General features: G+C 42.8%; 4 protein-coding genes and 1 pseudogene across 6 annotated transcripts; 3 read left to right on the top strand and 2 right to left on the bottom strand.

The window, feature by feature from the left end:
* The first annotated feature begins 245 nt into the window (after positions 1-245).
* On the top strand, positions 246-1,458 carry LOC149503383 (chorion class B protein L11 pseudogene; annotated as a pseudogene).
* A 3,806-nt stretch (positions 1,459-5,264) lies between these two features.
* LOC149503384 (chorion class A protein L12-like) lies at positions 5,265-5,804 on the bottom strand. The gene is made up of 2 exons (XM_089734862.1): positions 5,754-5,804; positions 5,265-5,659 (listed from the first exon to the last, which is right to left on the bottom strand). The coding sequence occupies exons 1-2, from the start codon at positions 5,802-5,804 to the stop codon at positions 5,312-5,314; spliced, it is 399 nt and encodes a 132-aa protein (XP_089590988.1). The 3' UTR covers positions 5,265-5,311.
* Positions 5,805-6,136: 332 nt separating this feature from the next.
* On the top strand, positions 6,137-7,002 carry LOC149503385 (chorion class B protein L11-like). 3 transcript variants are annotated; one of them, XM_089734835.1, is made up of 3 exons: positions 6,137-6,187; positions 6,571-6,610; positions 6,659-7,002. In XM_089734835.1, exons 1-3 carry the CDS (start codon positions 6,137-6,139, stop codon positions 7,000-7,002), a joined length of 435 nt encoding a protein of 144 aa, XP_089590961.1. The 3 variants fall into 3 exon arrangements, with proteins under 3 accessions (XP_089590961.1, XP_089590956.1, XP_089590951.1); XM_089734830.1 differs by having other exon boundaries at positions 6,137-6,191; positions 6,602-7,002; XM_089734825.1 differs by having other exon boundaries at positions 6,571-7,002.
* A 4,446-nt stretch (positions 7,003-11,448) lies between these two features.
* On the bottom strand, positions 11,449-11,956 carry LOC114242010 (chorion class A protein L12-like). The gene is made up of 2 exons (XM_028173027.2): positions 11,906-11,956; positions 11,449-11,796 (listed from the first exon to the last, which is right to left on the bottom strand). Exons 1-2 carry the CDS (start codon positions 11,954-11,956, stop codon positions 11,449-11,451), a joined length of 399 nt encoding a protein of 132 aa, XP_028028828.2.
* A 332-nt stretch (positions 11,957-12,288) lies between these two features.
* Positions 12,289-12,872, top strand: LOC114241984 (chorion class B protein L11). Its single transcript, XM_028172994.2, has 2 exons — positions 12,289-12,339; positions 12,423-12,872. Exons 1-2 carry the CDS (start codon positions 12,289-12,291, stop codon positions 12,870-12,872), a joined length of 501 nt encoding a protein of 166 aa, XP_028028795.2.
* The last annotated feature ends 6,407 nt before the right edge of the window (positions 12,873-19,279 follow it).

Here is a 19,279-nt window from a genome sequence, read left to right on the forward strand (position 1 = left end):
TAACAGAATTTCATAATGAAAAGTTGTGAAACTAGAGTAATCTTTACTGCGTTCAAGTATTTTTAGTTTATTTCAAAATTTGACGAGAATCAGTGTTAACTCTGAAGGTTACAATTTGGAAATTCTCAAAAGTCACGTCAATAGTTCATTAAGATAAATGCTACGAGAACGATAAGGCAAATAGTTTTGTATAAAAGCAGAAGCAGCTCAAGTGAACTCATTCTGAAGTCATTCAGTGAAACAACATGGCCGCTAAACTCATTCTCTTCGTCTGCGCCACCGCCCTCGTGGCACAGGTACGTCTTTACAATTAAAGCTCAAATAAAACGTTAAAGAATTCTAATAATAATCTATCTACGTGGAGTAAAACTTTGTACCCCTTTTTACGAAAATTGTGCAGACGGAGGAGTATCAAATTTCCCAGTAGAGAAGGAGTGCAGAATGCTAATATTTTTTTTATTGTGCATTAAAAATAGATTAAATCAATAAAAAAAACATTTCCCACACTATTTTTTTATTTTTTTTATTGCTTAGATGTGTGGACGAGCTCACAGCCCACCTGGTGTTAAGTGGTTACTGGAGCCCATAGACATCTACAACGTAAATGCGCCACACACCTTGAGATATAGTTCTAAGGTCTCAGTATAGTCACAACGGCTGCCCCACCCTTCAAACCGAAACGCATTACTGCTTCACGGCAGAAATAGGCGGAGAACCATGTATTTGACACACACAGGCATTAATACTTTTTTGTTTATGGCGAAATCTGTGAATAGAGAAGTATAATAAATAGTCTTTGATAATAGAACCAATAATAATGTTCAAACTTTTAATGTCCAATAATTATAGTCAAATTACGACTACTGGGAGACCACTAGTATATTTAATTTCTTCCCATTGTTCACAGTCCGCTTTAGGCATCGGTTGTGGTTGCGGCTGTGGAGGTCGTGGCTACGGCGGTCTGGGCTATGGTGGCTTGGGCTATGGTGGTCTGGGCTACGGGAGCTATGGAGGTGGATGCGGTCGTGGTTTCAGCGGTGGTGGTCTCCCTGTTGCTACTGCCTCTGCTGCTCCCACTGGTCTGGGTGTAGCTTCCGAGAACAGGTACGAGGGTACCGTCGGTGTCTGCGGCAACCTGCCGTTCCTTGGTACTGCTGATGTCGCTGGCGAGTTCCCCACCGCCGGTATTGGTGAAATCCTCTATGGCTGCGGAAACGGTGCCGTTGGTATTACCCGCGAGGGTGGACTCGGCTATGGAGCTGGTTACGGAGGCGGCTACGGTCTCGGCTATGGAGGCTACGGAGGTGGCTACGGTCTCGGCTATGGAGGCTACGGCGGATGCGGATGTGGCTGCGGCTACTGAACAAATTGTCAACACGACGCTTGTCCTTTTATAATCTGAACACTCAAAATATATTTTACTCCAGCATCAAATTGTGTTTCAGTATAATAATTTTGCTCCGTGGCGATATGACACAGAGATTAGTTACTGTCATCGTGGCTTAAAGGATAAGACACCTTGTGTACTCGTACTGAGTTATGCGACTGTACCAGCGCTGTACATCCCGGAATCAGTCTACATACCTAATATTCAGGAATTACTTCCTCGATGAAAGAATAACGTCTTGTAATAATAAATAATAGTTTAAAAAAACTAAAAAAACTACGCTTTTATAGACAATCCAACTAAAAAATAGAAAACAAATTTTAATAAATTTGAATTAAAAATAGCGTAAGAAAATATTGACTTTATAGTAAAAAAAGTGTGGGGTGCTTCTCAGGATATTATCAAAATAACCAAAATAACTCATATCTGTCCATATAATATTAAAAGTATTGATACCATGTACTCCATGCTTTTAGTTTATAACTTAACAAGAGCTTCGGCACAATAATGTGGATACTTGGTTCGAACAAGCCGCACAAGTTGTGGCATTAGTTCGGCATCAACGGATAGAAATTTAAACCGGTCTGCGGTTGCTATAGTGTATAGAAGGCTTGTAGGGACCGGTTCGACCAGATCTCGAGTAACCACCCGTCGAAACAACGAATGGGTCTGTCAGCTTCCCTGCGAAATCGCATCCTCACGTCAGTTAACATCAAAGCAGAGCCGAATCAAGCACGTGGAGTTAACGTGTTTACGCGAATGAAGCTAACATTTTAGGCCAGCAAATTGTTTAAAGCTGTTTGCAACACCCAGACAAGCTCGCTTAAGATTTGCCCGTGAATACCTAAATTACTCTGAAGAACTATGGGCCTCTGTATTATTTATTTACTTATCAAGGCAGGGTCTATTTATATAGTGAATAATATGGTCGCAGAAGAGTTTATGGTCAATATGATATGATTGAAGGATTACTGGTGGCCCGGAGGCCTTTCCAGTTTCACCAGGACAGGTGGGCGAGCAAAGGCTCAGCCAGGAGGGGTGGGATTTGCTAACAGCTACCCGAGCGCCTCCGAAGGAGACCTAACAGCTCAAGAGCAGCTGCTTCGCGAATGAATCTACTACCGGATCGGAATCGCGACCCGCTGAGAAGATCCGGCGAGAAACTCAGCGAGCTGATTCATGGGTTAGGTTGCATGGCGAACTCTTTGTCGAGTTCGACGAGTACGGTTACCGAGGTCCCTAAGCCTGCTCCTAGAGCTAAAGGCGTCTAGTTCAAAGGTTATTGGATCTGATGGATCCGTAAGGACGTGTCTAGGGCGTCGACGGTGACTGGCTCCTGCATGATCAGGATTCGGGGAGTAGTCAGCGGCGGCTACGATAAGGCGATTATCATGACACATAGCCTTATCGAAGTACCGTTCCGACGCTGACTTCATGTATTTCTGTATAGATTCGAGGCCCAGGTCGTCGTGTAGGTCAACGTTCCTCACGAACCACGGAGCTCCGACGGCTAACCTGCAAAAGCGGGATTGTAGAGATTAAAGGATGTCTGTGTGTGCGGGCCGCGTGAGCGAACACCACACTCGCGTAAGTCATGACGGGCCTTATGCAAGTTTTGTAAAGTGTCACCTTGTTCCGAAGGGACATTTTACTCCGCTTACAGATCATGGGGTAGAGTCTACCGAGAATAAACGCGGCACGGTCACGGACTGATTTTATATGCGGGCGGAATGTCATCGATGCATCCAGGGTAACGCCCAGGTACTTGACCTTCCTGGCCCAGGGTATGGATTGACTAAAGAGAGTAATCGGGGGTGTGAGATTCCTCCTCCTAATACGGGAAGAAATCCGTGTGGAGCTTCCCCTCTGAAATAGCACCGCAGTACTTTTCGCTGGGTTGATGTCTATGCGCCATTTTCGGAACCACTGTCCTAGGGCTAGGGCTGCGCTCTGAAGCTTCTTCGCGATTAGGGACTTGTTTCTACTGGAATAGTAAACAGTCGTGTCGTCGGCGAATAAAGCTAAATGGGTCGGCGGCGACCGGGGAATATCGTTAACGAATAAGCTAAATAGGAGGGGTGAGAGGACAGAGCCTTGCGGGACTCCAGCTGTGAGAGGTCGTGGGGAGGAGCGGGTACCCTCGACTCGATATCGAAAAGAGCGGTTCGACAAGAAGTCCCGTATGATGAGCACGAGACTATCCGGCACACCCATGTTGAATAGTTTGAAAATCAAACCGTTGTGCCAGACTTTGTCGAACGCTTTTGCGACGTCGAAGAAGAGAACTCCCGTGTATAACGGTTTTGGTCGATTAAGCCCCACAAGAATGTGCTCCGTGAGGCGGTGCACCTGTTGAACGCATGAGTGATTTGTACGGAATCCGAATTGTTCATCGATGAGAATGCCCTTGGATGAGACGAAGTCTCTGAGGCGTTTGTAGAGCAGACGCTCATACAGTTTGCTTAGAGACATGAGGAGGCTAATGGGGCGGTAGCTCGTCGGATGATTTTTTGGTTTACCGGGGTAACGTGTCTTTTGGAGGCGATTCATGTATGATCTTGGATGCCATTTCACATTCATTACATCTCAAAATACTTTAGAGATGAGTTATGAAATGAATGAATGAATGAAATGCGTTTATTTCAAGCAACTTAATCCCATAAAATGTCACATGCAATTACATAACATCTAAATAAAAATACAATAAAATTAAAATTACAATTTATCAGAATGACTAAAACAAAAACAAACAAAAATGAAACCAAATCAAAATTATTAAAATTAAAATTGTCAATTACTAATATAAAATTAAAATTAATAAAACAATAAATAATGAAATAATGTTAACTGAGTAACCGCCACCATACCAGTCACTGTGTTAGATTAATGAGAGACAGATGCTTATTACAACAGTGTCTTATATAGGGGCAGTCCAGTCTGTTTGCAATCATGGCCAGTGCCGTGTTGGAGCTGGCCCGCACTCTGCGTACCAAGGATGCGCACCGCTTGCATATGGTCGCATGAAAGCAATCCGTACGAGCCACTGCGAACATACCCGAGGCGCTACAAAACCGGGGCAGCCCCAACACAGCCCTGAAAGCATTATTGAACTGAAGTTTGTTATAATACGTGTTATACACAAAAGTTATTTCTATCAAAATGAACATTTTTGTAACAATGGTCTGTGTTTGTACAAAGCCGAAGTAGGGCATTTTGTGGCTCTTGATGTTCGACAGAATCTGAGACCCAATAAAAGGCTCTAGTCGGAGCATAACGCTGATGTTCGGAAACTCGGTTAGGTCAAACTCCGTGTTTCCAAGTGTTTCCATCTCTCCAAGCTAAATATAAACGTTTGTAGGTTTATAAGGCAATTGTAAGGATTCTCCACCAAAAGTCCGGTAGAAGTAAATTCGTGGAACTAACATTCCAAACCCCAGCTTGTACAAGAATAAAGCCAATAAAAGAACCATCTAGCTTTTTCGGTACCGTAGTCGCCCGAAAATATTAAGATCTCACTCAGGGTCAAAGGAAATGTTTTATGCTTCATTTATATTTTGTACCAAGCTCTGGAGCGATTTCTTAGAGTAGTAATTGATTGAGGTGATCGGCATCAGCAGCGGCCGCGAGAACATTTCTATTACCTGAAATCATTGTACTTCTTCATAGTAGACCGAGACATCACTTTACTATAATATAATGTTTCGCCTACTCAGGGAAACCTTCCTGTCCTCAATATTATCAAAGAACGTAGGTACTAGACGTGTATGTTGTTCAAGATTTTTAATTAAGTAGCTTTAGTTGAAACCAAATTCTTGGGAAGAAGTTATTGGAAAGTATCTTAACAAATCTTAATAAAAACAGCTACGCTTGCATCGATCAGAGTTTAATTAATGGAGGATTGCCGTATTGTCATTCTTTACATTTTCAGTAGTATCCACCGAAACCAGCGCGTCCACATCCACAGGTGGGAGCGCAGTGTCCGCAGATGGAGACGGCACCAGCGGCGCAGGCGGGACCTCCGTACTCGACACCACCGATGATGGGCACGCGGCCGCCGACAGCGGTGACACCACCGACGGGCAGCTCACCGGCGACTCCAACGTTACCGATACCCTCACCTCCGTATGAACCGCAGCCGGCGCCGTATCCACCGCCGATGCCGTTCCAGCCAACACCTAGTCCGTTCCAACCACCACCGAGTCCGTTCCAACCATTCCATCCACCTCCACAACCGCAACCGCCTTGTCCACCGAAGTACTGGCCGTATACGTTCTGTAACGAGAGTGAAGATTCTCGTGGACATTCCAATCGAATAGCAAAAACACAAATTTTAAATCGCAGAGCACATAAAATAAAGATTACTCACTTGGATCAGGCAGGCCTGAGCGCAGAGGAGAAGGAGAGCGAAGGTAGACATGTTGTTGTATTCAGGTACTAGACGGAGAATGCTATTACTGCACAGCGGCAATCCTTTTATACGAATAATTGTATTCCTTTAAGGGCGATTGCAACAAAGTGTTGAAATGTAGAATTACGAAAAAACCTTGTTATTCCTTGATTGACACGTATCATTTAGCTGTCTCCAACAGCCGCATTACTACTTAGAGTAATCTCATTCATATAAAATTTCACAAGGTACAGTGATGTAGGTTAAAGTCACGTTTTTGAGATAGGACACTTGAGAAATATTGCGTATAAAACAGACACAACTGACATCGAACTCATTCTGAAGTCATTCAGTGAAACAACATGGCCGCTAAACTCATTCTCTTCGTCTGCGCCACCGCCCTCGTGGCACAGGTACGTCTTTACAATTATATTAAAACTTATAATTAATGTAAAACGCGTTCTAATCTATATATATAAGTATAAAAATGAATTGCTGTTCGTTAGTCTCGCTAAAACTCGAGAACGGCTGGACCGATTTGGCTAATTTTGGTCTTGAAATATTTGTGGAAGTCCAGAGAAGGTTTGAAAGGTAGATGAATATGAAAATGCTCGAAATTAAATAAAAATAACAATTTTGTTTTCCTCTGCTGTGTCCCCCGTCGAACGGATTCTTTTTGTTTGGTTAAGTTTAATTTAATACAAAAGTTTAGGTATTTTATTAATCGATTGAGGCACTGCGAAGTCTGCCGGGTCAGCTAGTATTAATGTATTTAATTACTTCACATTGTTCACAGTCCGTTTTGACCATTGGTTGTGGTTGTGGAGGTCGTGGTTACGGCAGTCTGGGCTATGGTGGTTTGGGCTATGGTGGTCTGGGCTATGGTGGTCTGGGCTACGGGGGCTATGGAGGTGGATGCGGTCGTGGTTTCAGCGGTGGTGGTCTCCCTGTAGCTACTGCCTCTGCTGCTCCCACTGGTCTGGGTGTAGCTTCTGAGAACAGGTACGAGGGTACCGTCGGAGTCTGCGGCAACCTGCCGTTCCTTGGTACTGCTGCTGTCGCTGGCGAGTTCCCCACCGCCGGTATTGGTGAAATCGACTACGGCTGCGGAAACGGTGCCGTTGGTATTACCCGCGAGGGTGGACTCGGCTATGGAGCTGGTTACGGAGGCGGCTACGGTCTCGGCTATGGAGGCTACGGCGGATGCGGATGTGGCTGGGGCTACTGAACAAATTATCAACACGATGCTTGTTATTTTATAATCAGAACACACAGAATATATTTTACTCCAGCATCAAATTGTGTTTCAGTGTAATAATTTTGCTCCGTGTTGATACAGTACAGAGATAGATTATTACTTACTGTCATCGTGGCTTAAAGGATAAGATGCCCGGGGTTCTCGTATCAAGCGATGCAAACACGCCGGTGCTCGAATATAAATTAGTATCCACATTGAAAAAAGTTATAATAATTGAAAAAGGTAAATTAAAAAGAATAATTGAACAGAAATCCGAATATTTTAGAATTGTTTTATGTCTGTGTTTTTGAACTACTAAAGAGTACATTAAAACCTTTGCCTTTACTTTTAAGTTCTCAGACGTTGTTGCAAGAAATAATAATAATGAGGAAGTAGCTCTGTCTGTTTGTAAAATCTTAACACAGAAGTCGGTGTAAATAATTTGATGTCAGATTTTCATTAGGAAAATTGAGTTAGCTGAGTTGAGTCCCCAGTGGTACCATTCTCATCTCCTACCTGTAATTTTTTGGAGTTTACTCCTTTAGAATCGATTTACATATATAGGCCCGGGGTATGAAAATTATGGGGACCAAAATCGTACTAGCATGTCACACGAAATGCGTTATGCGCCTGATTGGCTCCTGATTGCGTGATGCGTGCGCGCGCCAATCAAAATCGTACTAGCATGTCACACGAAATGCGTTATGCGCCTGATTGGCTCCTGATTGCGTGATGCGTGCGCGCGCCAATCAAAATCGTACTAGCATGTCACACGAAATGCGTTATGCGCCTGATTGGCTCCTGATTGCGTGATGCGTGCGCGCGCCAATCAGGAGCCAACGCGCGGCCGCGTTATCGCAGGTGACGCCGGGCTGCTGCGCCGGCAGTCCGCCACAAAGCCTCGTACTGATCGCGCGTTTCTCTCATTATTGTATTTTCATATATTTGTTAGTCGTTTGTTTTGTGTCTCGTTAATTTGTTAATAATCTGTAGTGTATCGTGTTGTCGTAATATAGAACTATTTCTCGTATTGTTTCGTTTAATTTTTTATATCCAGTAAACTCCAGTCGTGCGTCGGAGCGGACACACACACTTTTCTTTATTTATTGCTTAGATGGGTGGACGAGCTCACAGCCCACCTGGTGTTAAGTGGTTACTGGAGCCCGCCCATAGACATCTACGAAGTAAATGCGCCACCCACCTTGAGATATAAGTTCTAAGGTCTCAAGTATAGTTACAACGGCTGCCCTACCCTTCAAACCGAAACGCATTACTGCTTCACGGCAGAAATAGGCAGCGTGGTGGTACCTACCCGCGCGGACTCACAAGAGACCCTATCACCAGTAAAAATTATTTATATTATATATATAAATTCATACGTTGCGGCAGATTGTACACAAGACCGAGGAATATAACCTGCCGCTTTGCTTAGCATTTGTGAACTACGAGAAAGCTTTTGATTCGATTGAAACCTGGGCCGTGTTGCACGCTCTCCAACGGTGCCAAATTTATTATCGGTATATCGAAGTGTTGAGGTGTTTATATGAAAACGCTACTATGTCAGTCCGAGTACAGGAGCGGGCTTCGGAACCTATCCTTCTGCAGCGGGGCGTGAGGCAAGGAGTTGTTATTTCTCCGAAACTAAATAGTAAATACCGCTGCGCTGGAAGATGTTTTCAAAGTTCTGGACTGGAAAGGGCTAAAGTAAGGCCAACCAGACGAGATAAAAAATGTAAACAAATTTTCAGGAATAAAAAACATTTTTATTTAAATAAATTATTACAAAGTTCGAATTTTAAAATGTATAATACGTCCGCTGTAAGTAAAATAAAAATGGTGAGGAATGGTAAATTTTAGACTATTTTCTTTTTACTTATTATATAAAAAAGAATCTTTTTTGGTACGGAACTTTAAAAATCAAAATTATGGTAGTGGTTCAAGTACAAATGAATTAATAAATTAACTTACCTTTTGACGCTTTTTGCGTGGTGAACTCATTTTAGAGCCGCCAGGCTGTGATTCCGTAATTAAAATCTACAACTAAGTACTCACAGTAACAGCAAAAATCAAAAATAAAACTAACAAAAACGGAATAATAACAACAACAAACTAAGTAAATACGGAAACGAAAAAATATGTATCACTTCGAACGCAATCCAAACAGGAATGAGCTTGTTCACAAAATGGCGGACCAAATGTTGACAACTGCGGTACTCAGTGCTTTCCTGTACCACGAAACACACAACGATAGCTGTTGTCGACCAACTGACGCCATAACTGCGCGTACGAGTGATAAGGACAGAGATAACAATCCCTCGCTATCGCAATGTAACTCAGTAACGGTCCGCTTGTTTACGTTTATTATCTCGTCTGGTTGGCCTAAGTATAGGCATCAACATCAACGGCGAGTACATAACTCACCTTCGGTTCGCCGATGATATTGTGATCATGGCCGAGACAATGGAGAACCTCAGTATAATGCTCAAATACCTCGGTAGGGCTTCTATCCGAGTGGGTCTAAATATGAACATAGAAAAAACAAAAATTATGTTGGATGCTCATGTAGCGCCCACTCCAGTAAAGACCGGAAGCTGTACGCTTGGAGTTGTCGAGTATATTTGTTGGAGTATTTCCACTTTCGGGTAGCGACATGGTCAGCGGGTGGTCTTCGTAAGTCAATAAAACCAGAAATGTTAACTCAGAGCGTATATTACGCAGGAGCGTTCTATCTGATACGGTGACTCGCTCGCTTCTGAGCTAAGGAGTTTTTTTTTTGTTTTTTTCCTACCTAAGCTGATAGCCCTAGCGGCTATGTCAACGTAGCCCTAACTTAAGTAGGTGAGCTCACGGGGCTCAAACCTGACGATGTTGCTAACACGAACCCTAGCCAGAGCCGTGCTTCGCAGAATCTACCACCGGATCGGAAACGCGACCCACTGAGAAGATCCGGCGAGAAACTCAGTGGGCTGTGTCTGAGAGTTAATTTACTCGTCGAACCCGTCGCTTGCGACGAAGGGCTTGAAGTACCTAAAAGCACCGTTAGTGGATTGGGAGGATCCGAGATGACGTGTTTAGGGCGACGTCGACTGCTTTCCATTCTGTCCGCAGGATCGGGAATGGAGCTAAGGATTGTACAGCAGCTCTTTTTATAGTCAGCAAGTGTGCCGGCGACCCGCACCATCAAAGGGTGCCGCTGCGGTGTGTGTTCCAAGCCGACCGCCACGAACGTTGCAAGTGTACCGGTGACCGGAGCCGTCAAAGGGTGCCGGTGCCCTCTGTGATCCAAGCCGCCTGCCGTTGATCGTTGCAAATATGCCGGTGACCCGAGCCATCGAAGGGTGCCGACGCCCTCTGTGATCCAAGCCGCCTGCCGTCGACCGTTGTAAGTGTGCCGGCGGCGCTCGCTGTCAAAGGGTGCGGATGCGCTTTGTGATCTAAGCCGCGCGCCGACATATTTACCTGGGAAACACTGGCCAGCTAAATAAGTCCAACTTCGAAAAAGAGGTCAACCGTCGAATCCAGCTCGGATGGGCAGCGTTCGGAAAGCCTCGTAAAATATTCTCATCACAAATACCGCAGTATCTCAAGACGAAAGTCTTTGGCCAGTGTGTGTTGCCAGTGATGACATATGGCACTAAAACGTGGTCGCTCACAGTGGGCCTTATGAGAAGGCTCAAGGTCACCCAAAGAGCTATGGAGAGGGCTATGCTCGGAGTTTCCCTGCGAGATCAAATCAGAAATGACGAGATTCGCAGGAAAACCATGGTAACCGACATAGCCCAAAAGGATTGCGACATTAAAGTGGCAGTGGGCAGGACACATTGCTCGCAGAACGGATGGCCGTTGGGGGCAGAAAGTTCTTCAGTAGCGACCGCGTACTGGAAGACGTAGCGTGGGTAGGCCTCCCATAAGATGGGCCGACGATCTATTGAGGTTCGCAGGGATCCGCTGGATGCAGGCAACGCAGGACCGGTCTTTGTGGCGAGGCTTGGAGGAGGCCTATGTCCAGCAGTAGACGTCCATGGGCTGACAAAAAGAAGAAGAAGATTGCTAGGTCTGGTATACTATTCCTTTTCAGGCGAGAGTATCTTAGACTGCCCTCCCCATGCAGTTCTGCAGCTAGCTGATTAATGTGTTAGTCAAGTCGTGTTTGGTAATTTTTGCTGTATATTTCAATTTCTTCCTTCAATGTTCTTAGATTCAAATTCAGATTTACATATTTGTTGCTTATGTATGGTGAAATATTAAACATGGTTCTCATTGTTTTGCTTTGATACCGCTCTAGTAAATCTAGATATCACAATTAATCAGTACCATTCTTGGTAAAAAGTTATTGGAAATTCGCTTAACAAGAAACAAATCTCAATAAAAACAGCTACGCTTGCTCGATCAGAGTTTAATTAATGGAGGATTGCCGTATTGTCTTTCTTTACATTTTCAGTAGTATCCACCGAGACCAGCGCGTCCACATCCGCAGGTGGGAGCGCAGTGTCCGCAGATGGAGACGGCACCAGCGGCGCAGGCGGGACCTCCGTACTCGACGGCACCGATGATGGGCACGCGGCCGCCGACAGCGGTGACACCACCGACGGGCAGCTCACCGGCGACTCCAACATTACCGATACCCTCACCTCCGTATGAGCCGCAGCCGGCGCCGTATCCACCGTCGATGCCGTTCCAGCCAACACCTAGTCCGTTCCAACCACCACCGAGTCCGTTCCAACCATTCCAGCCACCTCCACAACCGCAACCGCCTAGTCCACCCAAGTACAGGCCATACACATTCTGTAACGAGAGCGAAGATTCACGTGGACATTCCAATCTATCAGCAAAAACACAAATGTAGTAGTTGGTAATTTTAAATCAGAGAGCACATAAAATAAACACTACTCACTTGGATCAGGCAGGCCTGAGCGCAGAGGAGAAGGAGAGTGAAGGTAGACATGTTGTTGTATTCAGGTACTAGACGGAGAATGCTATTACTGCACAGCGGCAATCCTTTTATACGAATAATTGTATTCCTTTAAGGGCGATTGCGACAAAGTGTTGAAATGTAGAATTGTGAAAAAAACTTCTTTTTCCTTGATTGACACGTATCATTTAGCTGTCTCCAACAGCCGCGCCACTAGTTAGGGTAATCTCAATCAAACAAAATTTCACAAGGTACAGTGATGTAGGTTAAAGTCACGTTTTTGAGATAGGACACTTGAGAAATATTCCGTATAAAACAGACACAACTGACATCGAATTCATTCTGAAGTCATTCAGTGAAACAACATGGCCGCTAAACTCATTCTAGTCGTCTGCGCTACCGCCCTCGTGGCACAGGTACGTCTTTTCAATTAAAACTTATATTTAACATAAAACGCGTTCTAATATTAATATATTTAATTACTTCACATTGTTCACAGTCCGTTTTGAGCATTGGTTGTGGTTGCGGAGGTCGTGGTTACGGCGGTCTGGGCTATGGTGGTTTGGGCTATGGTGGTCTGGGCTACGGGGGTCTTGGAGGTGGATGCGGTCGTGGTTTCAGCGGTGGTGGTCTCCCTGTAGCTACTGCCTCTGCTGCTCCCACTGGTCTGGGTGTAGCTTCTGAGAACAGGTACGAAGGTACCGTCGGTGTCTGCGGCAACCTGCCGTTCCTTGGTACTGCTGATGTCGCTGGCGAGTTCCCCACTGCCGGTATTGGTGAAATCTTCTACGGGTGCGGAAACGGTGACGTTGGTATTACCCGCGAGGGTGGACTCGGCTATGGAGCTGGTTACGGAGGCGGCTACGGTCTGGGCTATGGAGGCTACGGAGGCGGCTACGGTCTCGGCTATGGAGGCTACGGCGGATGGGGATGTGGCTGCGGCTACTGAACAAATTGTCAACAAGACGCTTGTCCTTTTATAATCTGAACATTCAAAATATATTTTACCCCAGCATCAAACTGTGTTTCAGAATAATTATGCTCCATGGCGAAATTAATTCGAATTTTAATAAATTTGAATTAAAAATAGTGTAAGAAAAAAAAATTTCAGTGTAAAAAAGCGTGCGGTGCTTTTCAGGATATTATCAAAATAGGCCTTCTACTCATACCTGTTCATAAAATATTTAAAACTATTGGTAGCATGCACTCGACGCTTTTTTTTACAATTTTTTTTTATTACACTATTTTTATTCAAATTTATTAAAACTTATTTTCAATTTTTTAGTTGGATTTTCTAGAAAATCGTATTTCTTTTTGTTTTTTTTAAACTTTTATTTATTTTCCATTTTTTAGTTGAATTTAATTTTTTTCTAATTTTTTTTTTCCAATTTTTCATAAATTTCATCTAAATCAGTCGGTAACTTATCCGAGAAATAGGTGAACAGCGCGCCTGGTAGTTTCCCTTCTTGGTCTTGACGCAGACACTCCGGGTCTCAGGAAAACAAAAAATCGCTAATCCTAATTATCCTAGTTAGGATAACGGATCAAACTTTTAAAAATATTAAATTGTCATCAATCCTTAATAGGTATGCCAAATTTCGAGTTAATCTGACGTTTTGAAGGGGGTAAAAATAATGTTCAAATATTCCGTTATATACTCACATACATACTAACATACGTATATGAAGCTAATAGAAGCGTATTAATAAAATGCATCAAAGTTCAGGATTCAATGAATATTTTTTAAAGTATACAAACTAGTTAAGTTTTTGTAAACGAAATAGTAAAGGTTGGTCTTAAATCAAAGCAAACCAAAATTAAAAATGAATTTGCAGCAAAACAAATTATTACAGCCGGGAAAAGAAAATCTACCCTCGGTCTGAAATTTTTGGTTTTTAGAGTAATTTTTAAATTGATTGTCATTTTGTTTTTCCATTTCACAATTGAATTATTATTTCCAATAGAATCTTTATTTAGTGTTTATAACTTAACAAGAGATTCGGTACAATAATGCAGATACTTCGTTCGAACAAGCCGCACAAGTTGTGGCATTAGTTCGGCATCAACGGATAGAAATTTAAACCGGTCTGCGGTTGCTAAAGTGTGTAGGAGTCTCGTAGAGACCGGTTCTTACAGAAGGAGTTGTGGTACCGGCAGAGCTCGAGTAACCATTCGTCGAAACAACGAATGGGTCTTTCAGCTTCCTTGCGAAATCACATCCTCACGTCAGTTTACATCAAAGCAGAGCCGAATCAAGCAGGTGGAGTTAACGTATTTACGCGAATAAAGCTAAGGGCTATCACAGTCTTTAGACCAGCAAATGGTTTAAAGCTGTCTGCAACACCCAAACAAGCTCGCTGAAGATTTGCCCGTGAAAACCTAAATTAGTCTGAAGAACTATGGGCCTCTGTATTATTTACCTACTTATCAAGGTAGGGCATGTTTATATAGTGAATAATATGGTCGCAGAAGAGTTTATCGTCAATGTAAGGATATTATGATCAAAGTATCATTGAGGAACCTGTCTTTTGGAGGCGGTTCATGTATGATCTTGGGTGCCATTTCATATTGAGTTATAATGTGTTATACACAATAGTTACTTCTATCAAAATGAAAATTTCTGTAACCATGGTCTCTGTTTGCACAAAGCTAAAGTAGGGCATTTTGTGGCTCTGGATTTTCGACAGGATCTGAGACTCAATAAAAGGCTCTAGTCGGGGTATAACGAGTCAACGTGTAGTCAGGTAATGCGACTTCCTTTCCAAGGTGGTTAGATGTCGCACGAGAGTCCTACCGATGTGTCTTCTGCTGAAGAGCTAGGCTTGAATGAGTGCGCGTTGTGCCCATTTACGAAAGGTAATAAAATTCAAATTGAGAAATGAAGGATACTAAGTCTGGGGTAGCAAGGGGGCGTGTAAATAGCCCTCCTGCGGCGGGAGCATATAAAGCGGGGTTGTAGAAAGGCGTGTAAATAGCCGTCCTAAGCGGTATGTGACAAATGTTTGACACTTATAATGAGCGGAGCGGTAAAACTATATAGCGGTAAACAAAGCTAGTAATCAAACTAAAGATATAAATTAAATACACATAAGCGAGCGGGCGGGCGAATGATTACACGGAAGCAGCAATAAAATGGCAATAAATTAAAAGAACTTGCACTCACCTGTAGACCTTGCCAGTGACTGTCGTGCGGGCGTCGGCGATGGAAGCACGCGGGCGGCGGGGGGGGTGACGAAGCTCACGTAGCTTTTCGTAAGCACAAGCACCACATAATATACAAGTGCCGCCATCTAGGCAGCTAGCGGTAAAGCGTGATCGATCGGGTAGAACCACGCTTTGGATAGTCGCGGTAATTAGTAACTAACAAACTCCAAAGGTGGCGCCATCCCAATAATTCATTAGCATCCTATTACTAATCCGCGCGCAACCATCCTGCCCGCCTTGAAAGTTCGCAGGACTTTCAACAAATATATAAAGATACTAAGATAGGAAGCATAAAGCTTAAATAGCGGGAAGTTATTTGAAAAGAAACAAATTTTAATTAATAATAAGCCATCATGAATGTTTACGAGTAGAGTTGAAGCGGTTGATGACATGCGGTACTCTAATTTATTCTAGCGGTAGCGGATATAATTTTACAACTGGACGTTTAAGAAATCCAGATTTCGTTTTTACCAAAGCAACGCGTATAATGTTATCGGCACCTGGATACACCTCTTGTATAACGCCAAGTGGCCAGCGGAGCGGTGGAATGTCATCTTGATGAATAAGAACTACTGTCCCAACCTTCACGGGGTTATCTGATGTACACCACTTCTGTCTGACTTGCAACGTATGCAGGTACTCTAATCTCCATTTCCTCCAATAGGAATTAACCAAACTATCTAACAACGCTTTGCGATTAGTTAGACTCATCTGATTTGCGGACAATTCAGACGCGGGTAAATACTGCAAAGGAGTGGACATCAAAAAATGTGCGGGTGTGAGAATTTCGGGGTTGGGATCTGCGGATAAAAGACATAAAGGTCTGGAATTCATAAGACATTCTATTTGATTCAACACAGTTAACATCTCCTCGTAAGTGAGAATTTGTGCGCCTATTACTCTATTTAAATGGGTTTTAACGGATTTAATGTTTGATTCCCATAAACCTCCAAAATGTGGAGCCCGAGGTGGGATCATCTTCCAAATGATTCGGTATTTAGTTAATTCATCATTCCATGCGGATATAAAATTATTTGAAACTAGAAGTTTGTACATTTCATCTAACTGAGCCTTTGCGCCAACAAAATTAGTGCCATTATCTGAATACATGAAAGAAACTGGACCTCGACGAGATATAAAACGTTTGAAAGCGGCAAGAAATGAGTCCGTTGACAAATCCGAGGCTAACTCAATATGTCTAGCCTTTGTCGTTAAGCATACGAACAGGCAAATGTAAGCCTTTTGTGAATGATGACCACGTTTGCGTACAAGCGTTATCTTAAATGGGCCCGCGTAATCTACTCCCGTGTGACAGAAAGCTTTGGCCTCCATTACACGGCTTGACGGAAGGTCAGCCATCATGGGAGTTGGGTATTCAGGGTAGACTTTCGAACTCTGATATACGGTTGAGTTACCATTTAGTAGAAATCCCGCTGACCTTGGCAAGTCTTATACTGTTGCTCACCGCCGTTTTCTTTCGCTCGAACGTAAGTTTGTTCAATTACCCTCACTCCGCGATGATTACGATATCGTTATACAGGATTACATTAGTAAAGGTTATTTAACTGAAATTAACGACACCGCTAAGGAAACCGATAACGGTTATTATATACCGCACCATGCAGTTATCCGCCCAAGCAAGACTACCACTAAACTACGTGTAGTTCTTGATGCTAGTGCTAAAACATCTAGTGGACTGTCACTTAATGACGTCTTGCATACTGGTCCAAATTTACAGGCAGACTTATTTTTGCTTTTACTACGCTTTCGTTTGTTCCCTGTGGCACTGTGCGCTGATGTGGAACAAATGTACTTACGCATTAGGGTGACCACAGACCACCATAAATATTTAAAAATATTGTACCGCTTTAAAAATGATAAACTTCGCATTTTCGCTTTTAACTGTCTGCCCTTTGGTTTAAAATCATCACCTTATTTAGCAATGCGTACTATACGTCAATTAGCATCAGAAGAATGTTATCGTTATCCAGAAGCCGCTAGTGTAGCTGAGTCTCAATTATATATGGATGATCTCGTCACATCCCTACACGAAGATATTTCAGCTATCAAACTATCGAAACAACTAATTTCACTCTTTAAATCAGGAGGTTTTAATTTAACAAAATGGGCAAGTAACTCCACTGCCTTTCTTAATAGCCTTCCAGAAACGCACCGCTCTTCTGTAAGCTTCTCTGATGATGCTAATAATACCATGAAAGTTTTAGGCCTTGCGTGGCTTCCCGCTAATGACTCATTTTTTATGACGAGCTCAAACACTAATGAAAAGTGCACTAAAAGAACAATATTATCTTTAGTCGCACGCTTGTTCGACGTGCTTGGTTTAGTTGCTCCAGTTATACTGTTCGCTAAATTGCTTATTAAGGAACTCTGGAATTCTAAAATAGACTGGGATGATACACCTCCAGATACAATTATTTACCGCTACTCTTCACTAGTGAAAGAGCTTCCATTGCTTTCAACTATCGCAATACCGCGCCATATTGGAGTTTTTAAAGACTGTGAAGTAAATATTGTTGCATTTTGTGATGCAAGCTTGAACGCTTACGGTTGCGTTGTTTATTTACACATTACAGATCCCACAGGAGGTGTTACTTTAAGATTATTGTGCTCAAAATCAAAGGTTTCTCCGGTTAAGATAACTACATTAGCTCGCCTTGAGCTTTGTGCCGCTCTTGTTTTGTCAAGATTAGTTAAACTTATTTATAACGCTTATAATTCTTTACATCCTATCACCGCTATATACGCTTTCTCAGATTCTACAATTGCTCTTTCTTGGATTAAATCTTCCCCGCATAGATGGTCAATATTTGTAGGAAACCGCATCGCTCAAATTCAGGAGAATTTATCACCTGACCGCTTTTTTCATATTAATGGTAAGGAAAATCCTAGCGATTGTGTGTCACGAGGTCTTTTACCGTCACAAATTATTAATAACTCGCTTTGGTGGCAGGGTCCTTCTTGGGCCTGCTATCCTATTTCACAATGGCCTATTGAACCTTTTGTACCTTGTAAATCTGGAAGTGACATACCTGAAATGAAAAAATCTGTAACACTTACCGCTTTAACTGTTGTCGAAGATTCCCCAATATATCAACTTGGGTTGAGAATTTCGTCATGGTCAAAACTTCTTCGTTGTGTTGTTTATGTACTTCGATTTATAAGAAAATTACCGCGAAACAAGTTTGTAACCGCATTCGATTTAAATACTGCTGAGAAAGCTATTATTCGAGCTCTTCAAGCTAAATATTTTGGTCATGATATTGCCAGCATTAGAAAATTAGATTTACCTTCGAAAAATATTCGTAAACTTAGTCCATTTATTGACGAAGATGGAATTTTACGTATTCAGGGTAGACTTTCGAGCTCTGATTTACCGTTTGAAACGCAACACCCCGCTTTATTGCCAAAACACGATCACATAATAAATATTATTGTTGATTATTTTCATAATACAAACTTGCACACTGGTCCGGACCTTTTGATGTCTATTATTCGTCAACGCTTTTGGATATTGTCCGCTAGAAACGTTATAAGAAAAAGAGTGCATATGTGTAAATCATGTTTTCGTGTATCACCTTCACACCCAACTCCCATGATGGCTGACCTTCCGTCAAGCCGTGTAATGGAGGCCAAAGCTTTCTGTCACACGGGAGTAGATTACGCGGGCCCATTTAAGATAACGCTTGTACGCAAACGTGGTCATCATTCACAAAAGGCTTACATTTGCCTGTTCGTATGCTTAACGACAAAGGCTATACATATTGAGTTAGCCTCGGATTTGTCAACGGACTCATTTCTTGCCGCTTTCAAACGTTTTATATCTCGTCGAGGTCCAGTTTCTTTCATGTATTCAGATAATGGCACTAATTTTGTTGGCGCAAAGGCTCAGTTAGATGAAATGTATAAACTTCTAGTTTCAAATAATTTTATATCCGCATGGAATGATGAATTAACTAAATACCGAATCATTTGGAAGATGATCCCGCCTCGGGCTCCACATTTTGGAGGTTTATGGGAATCAAACATTAAATCCGTTAAAACTCATTTAAATAGAGTAATAGGCGCACAAATTCTCACTTACGAAGAGATGTTGACTGTGTTGAATCAAATAGAATGTCTTATGAATTCCAG

This window comes from Bombyx mandarina, chromosome 02 (genome assembly GCF_030267445.1).
Source record: "Bombyx mandarina strain Sakado chromosome 02, ASM3026744v2".
Taxonomy (NCBI): domain Eukaryota; kingdom Metazoa; phylum Arthropoda; class Insecta; order Lepidoptera; family Bombycidae; genus Bombyx; species Bombyx mandarina.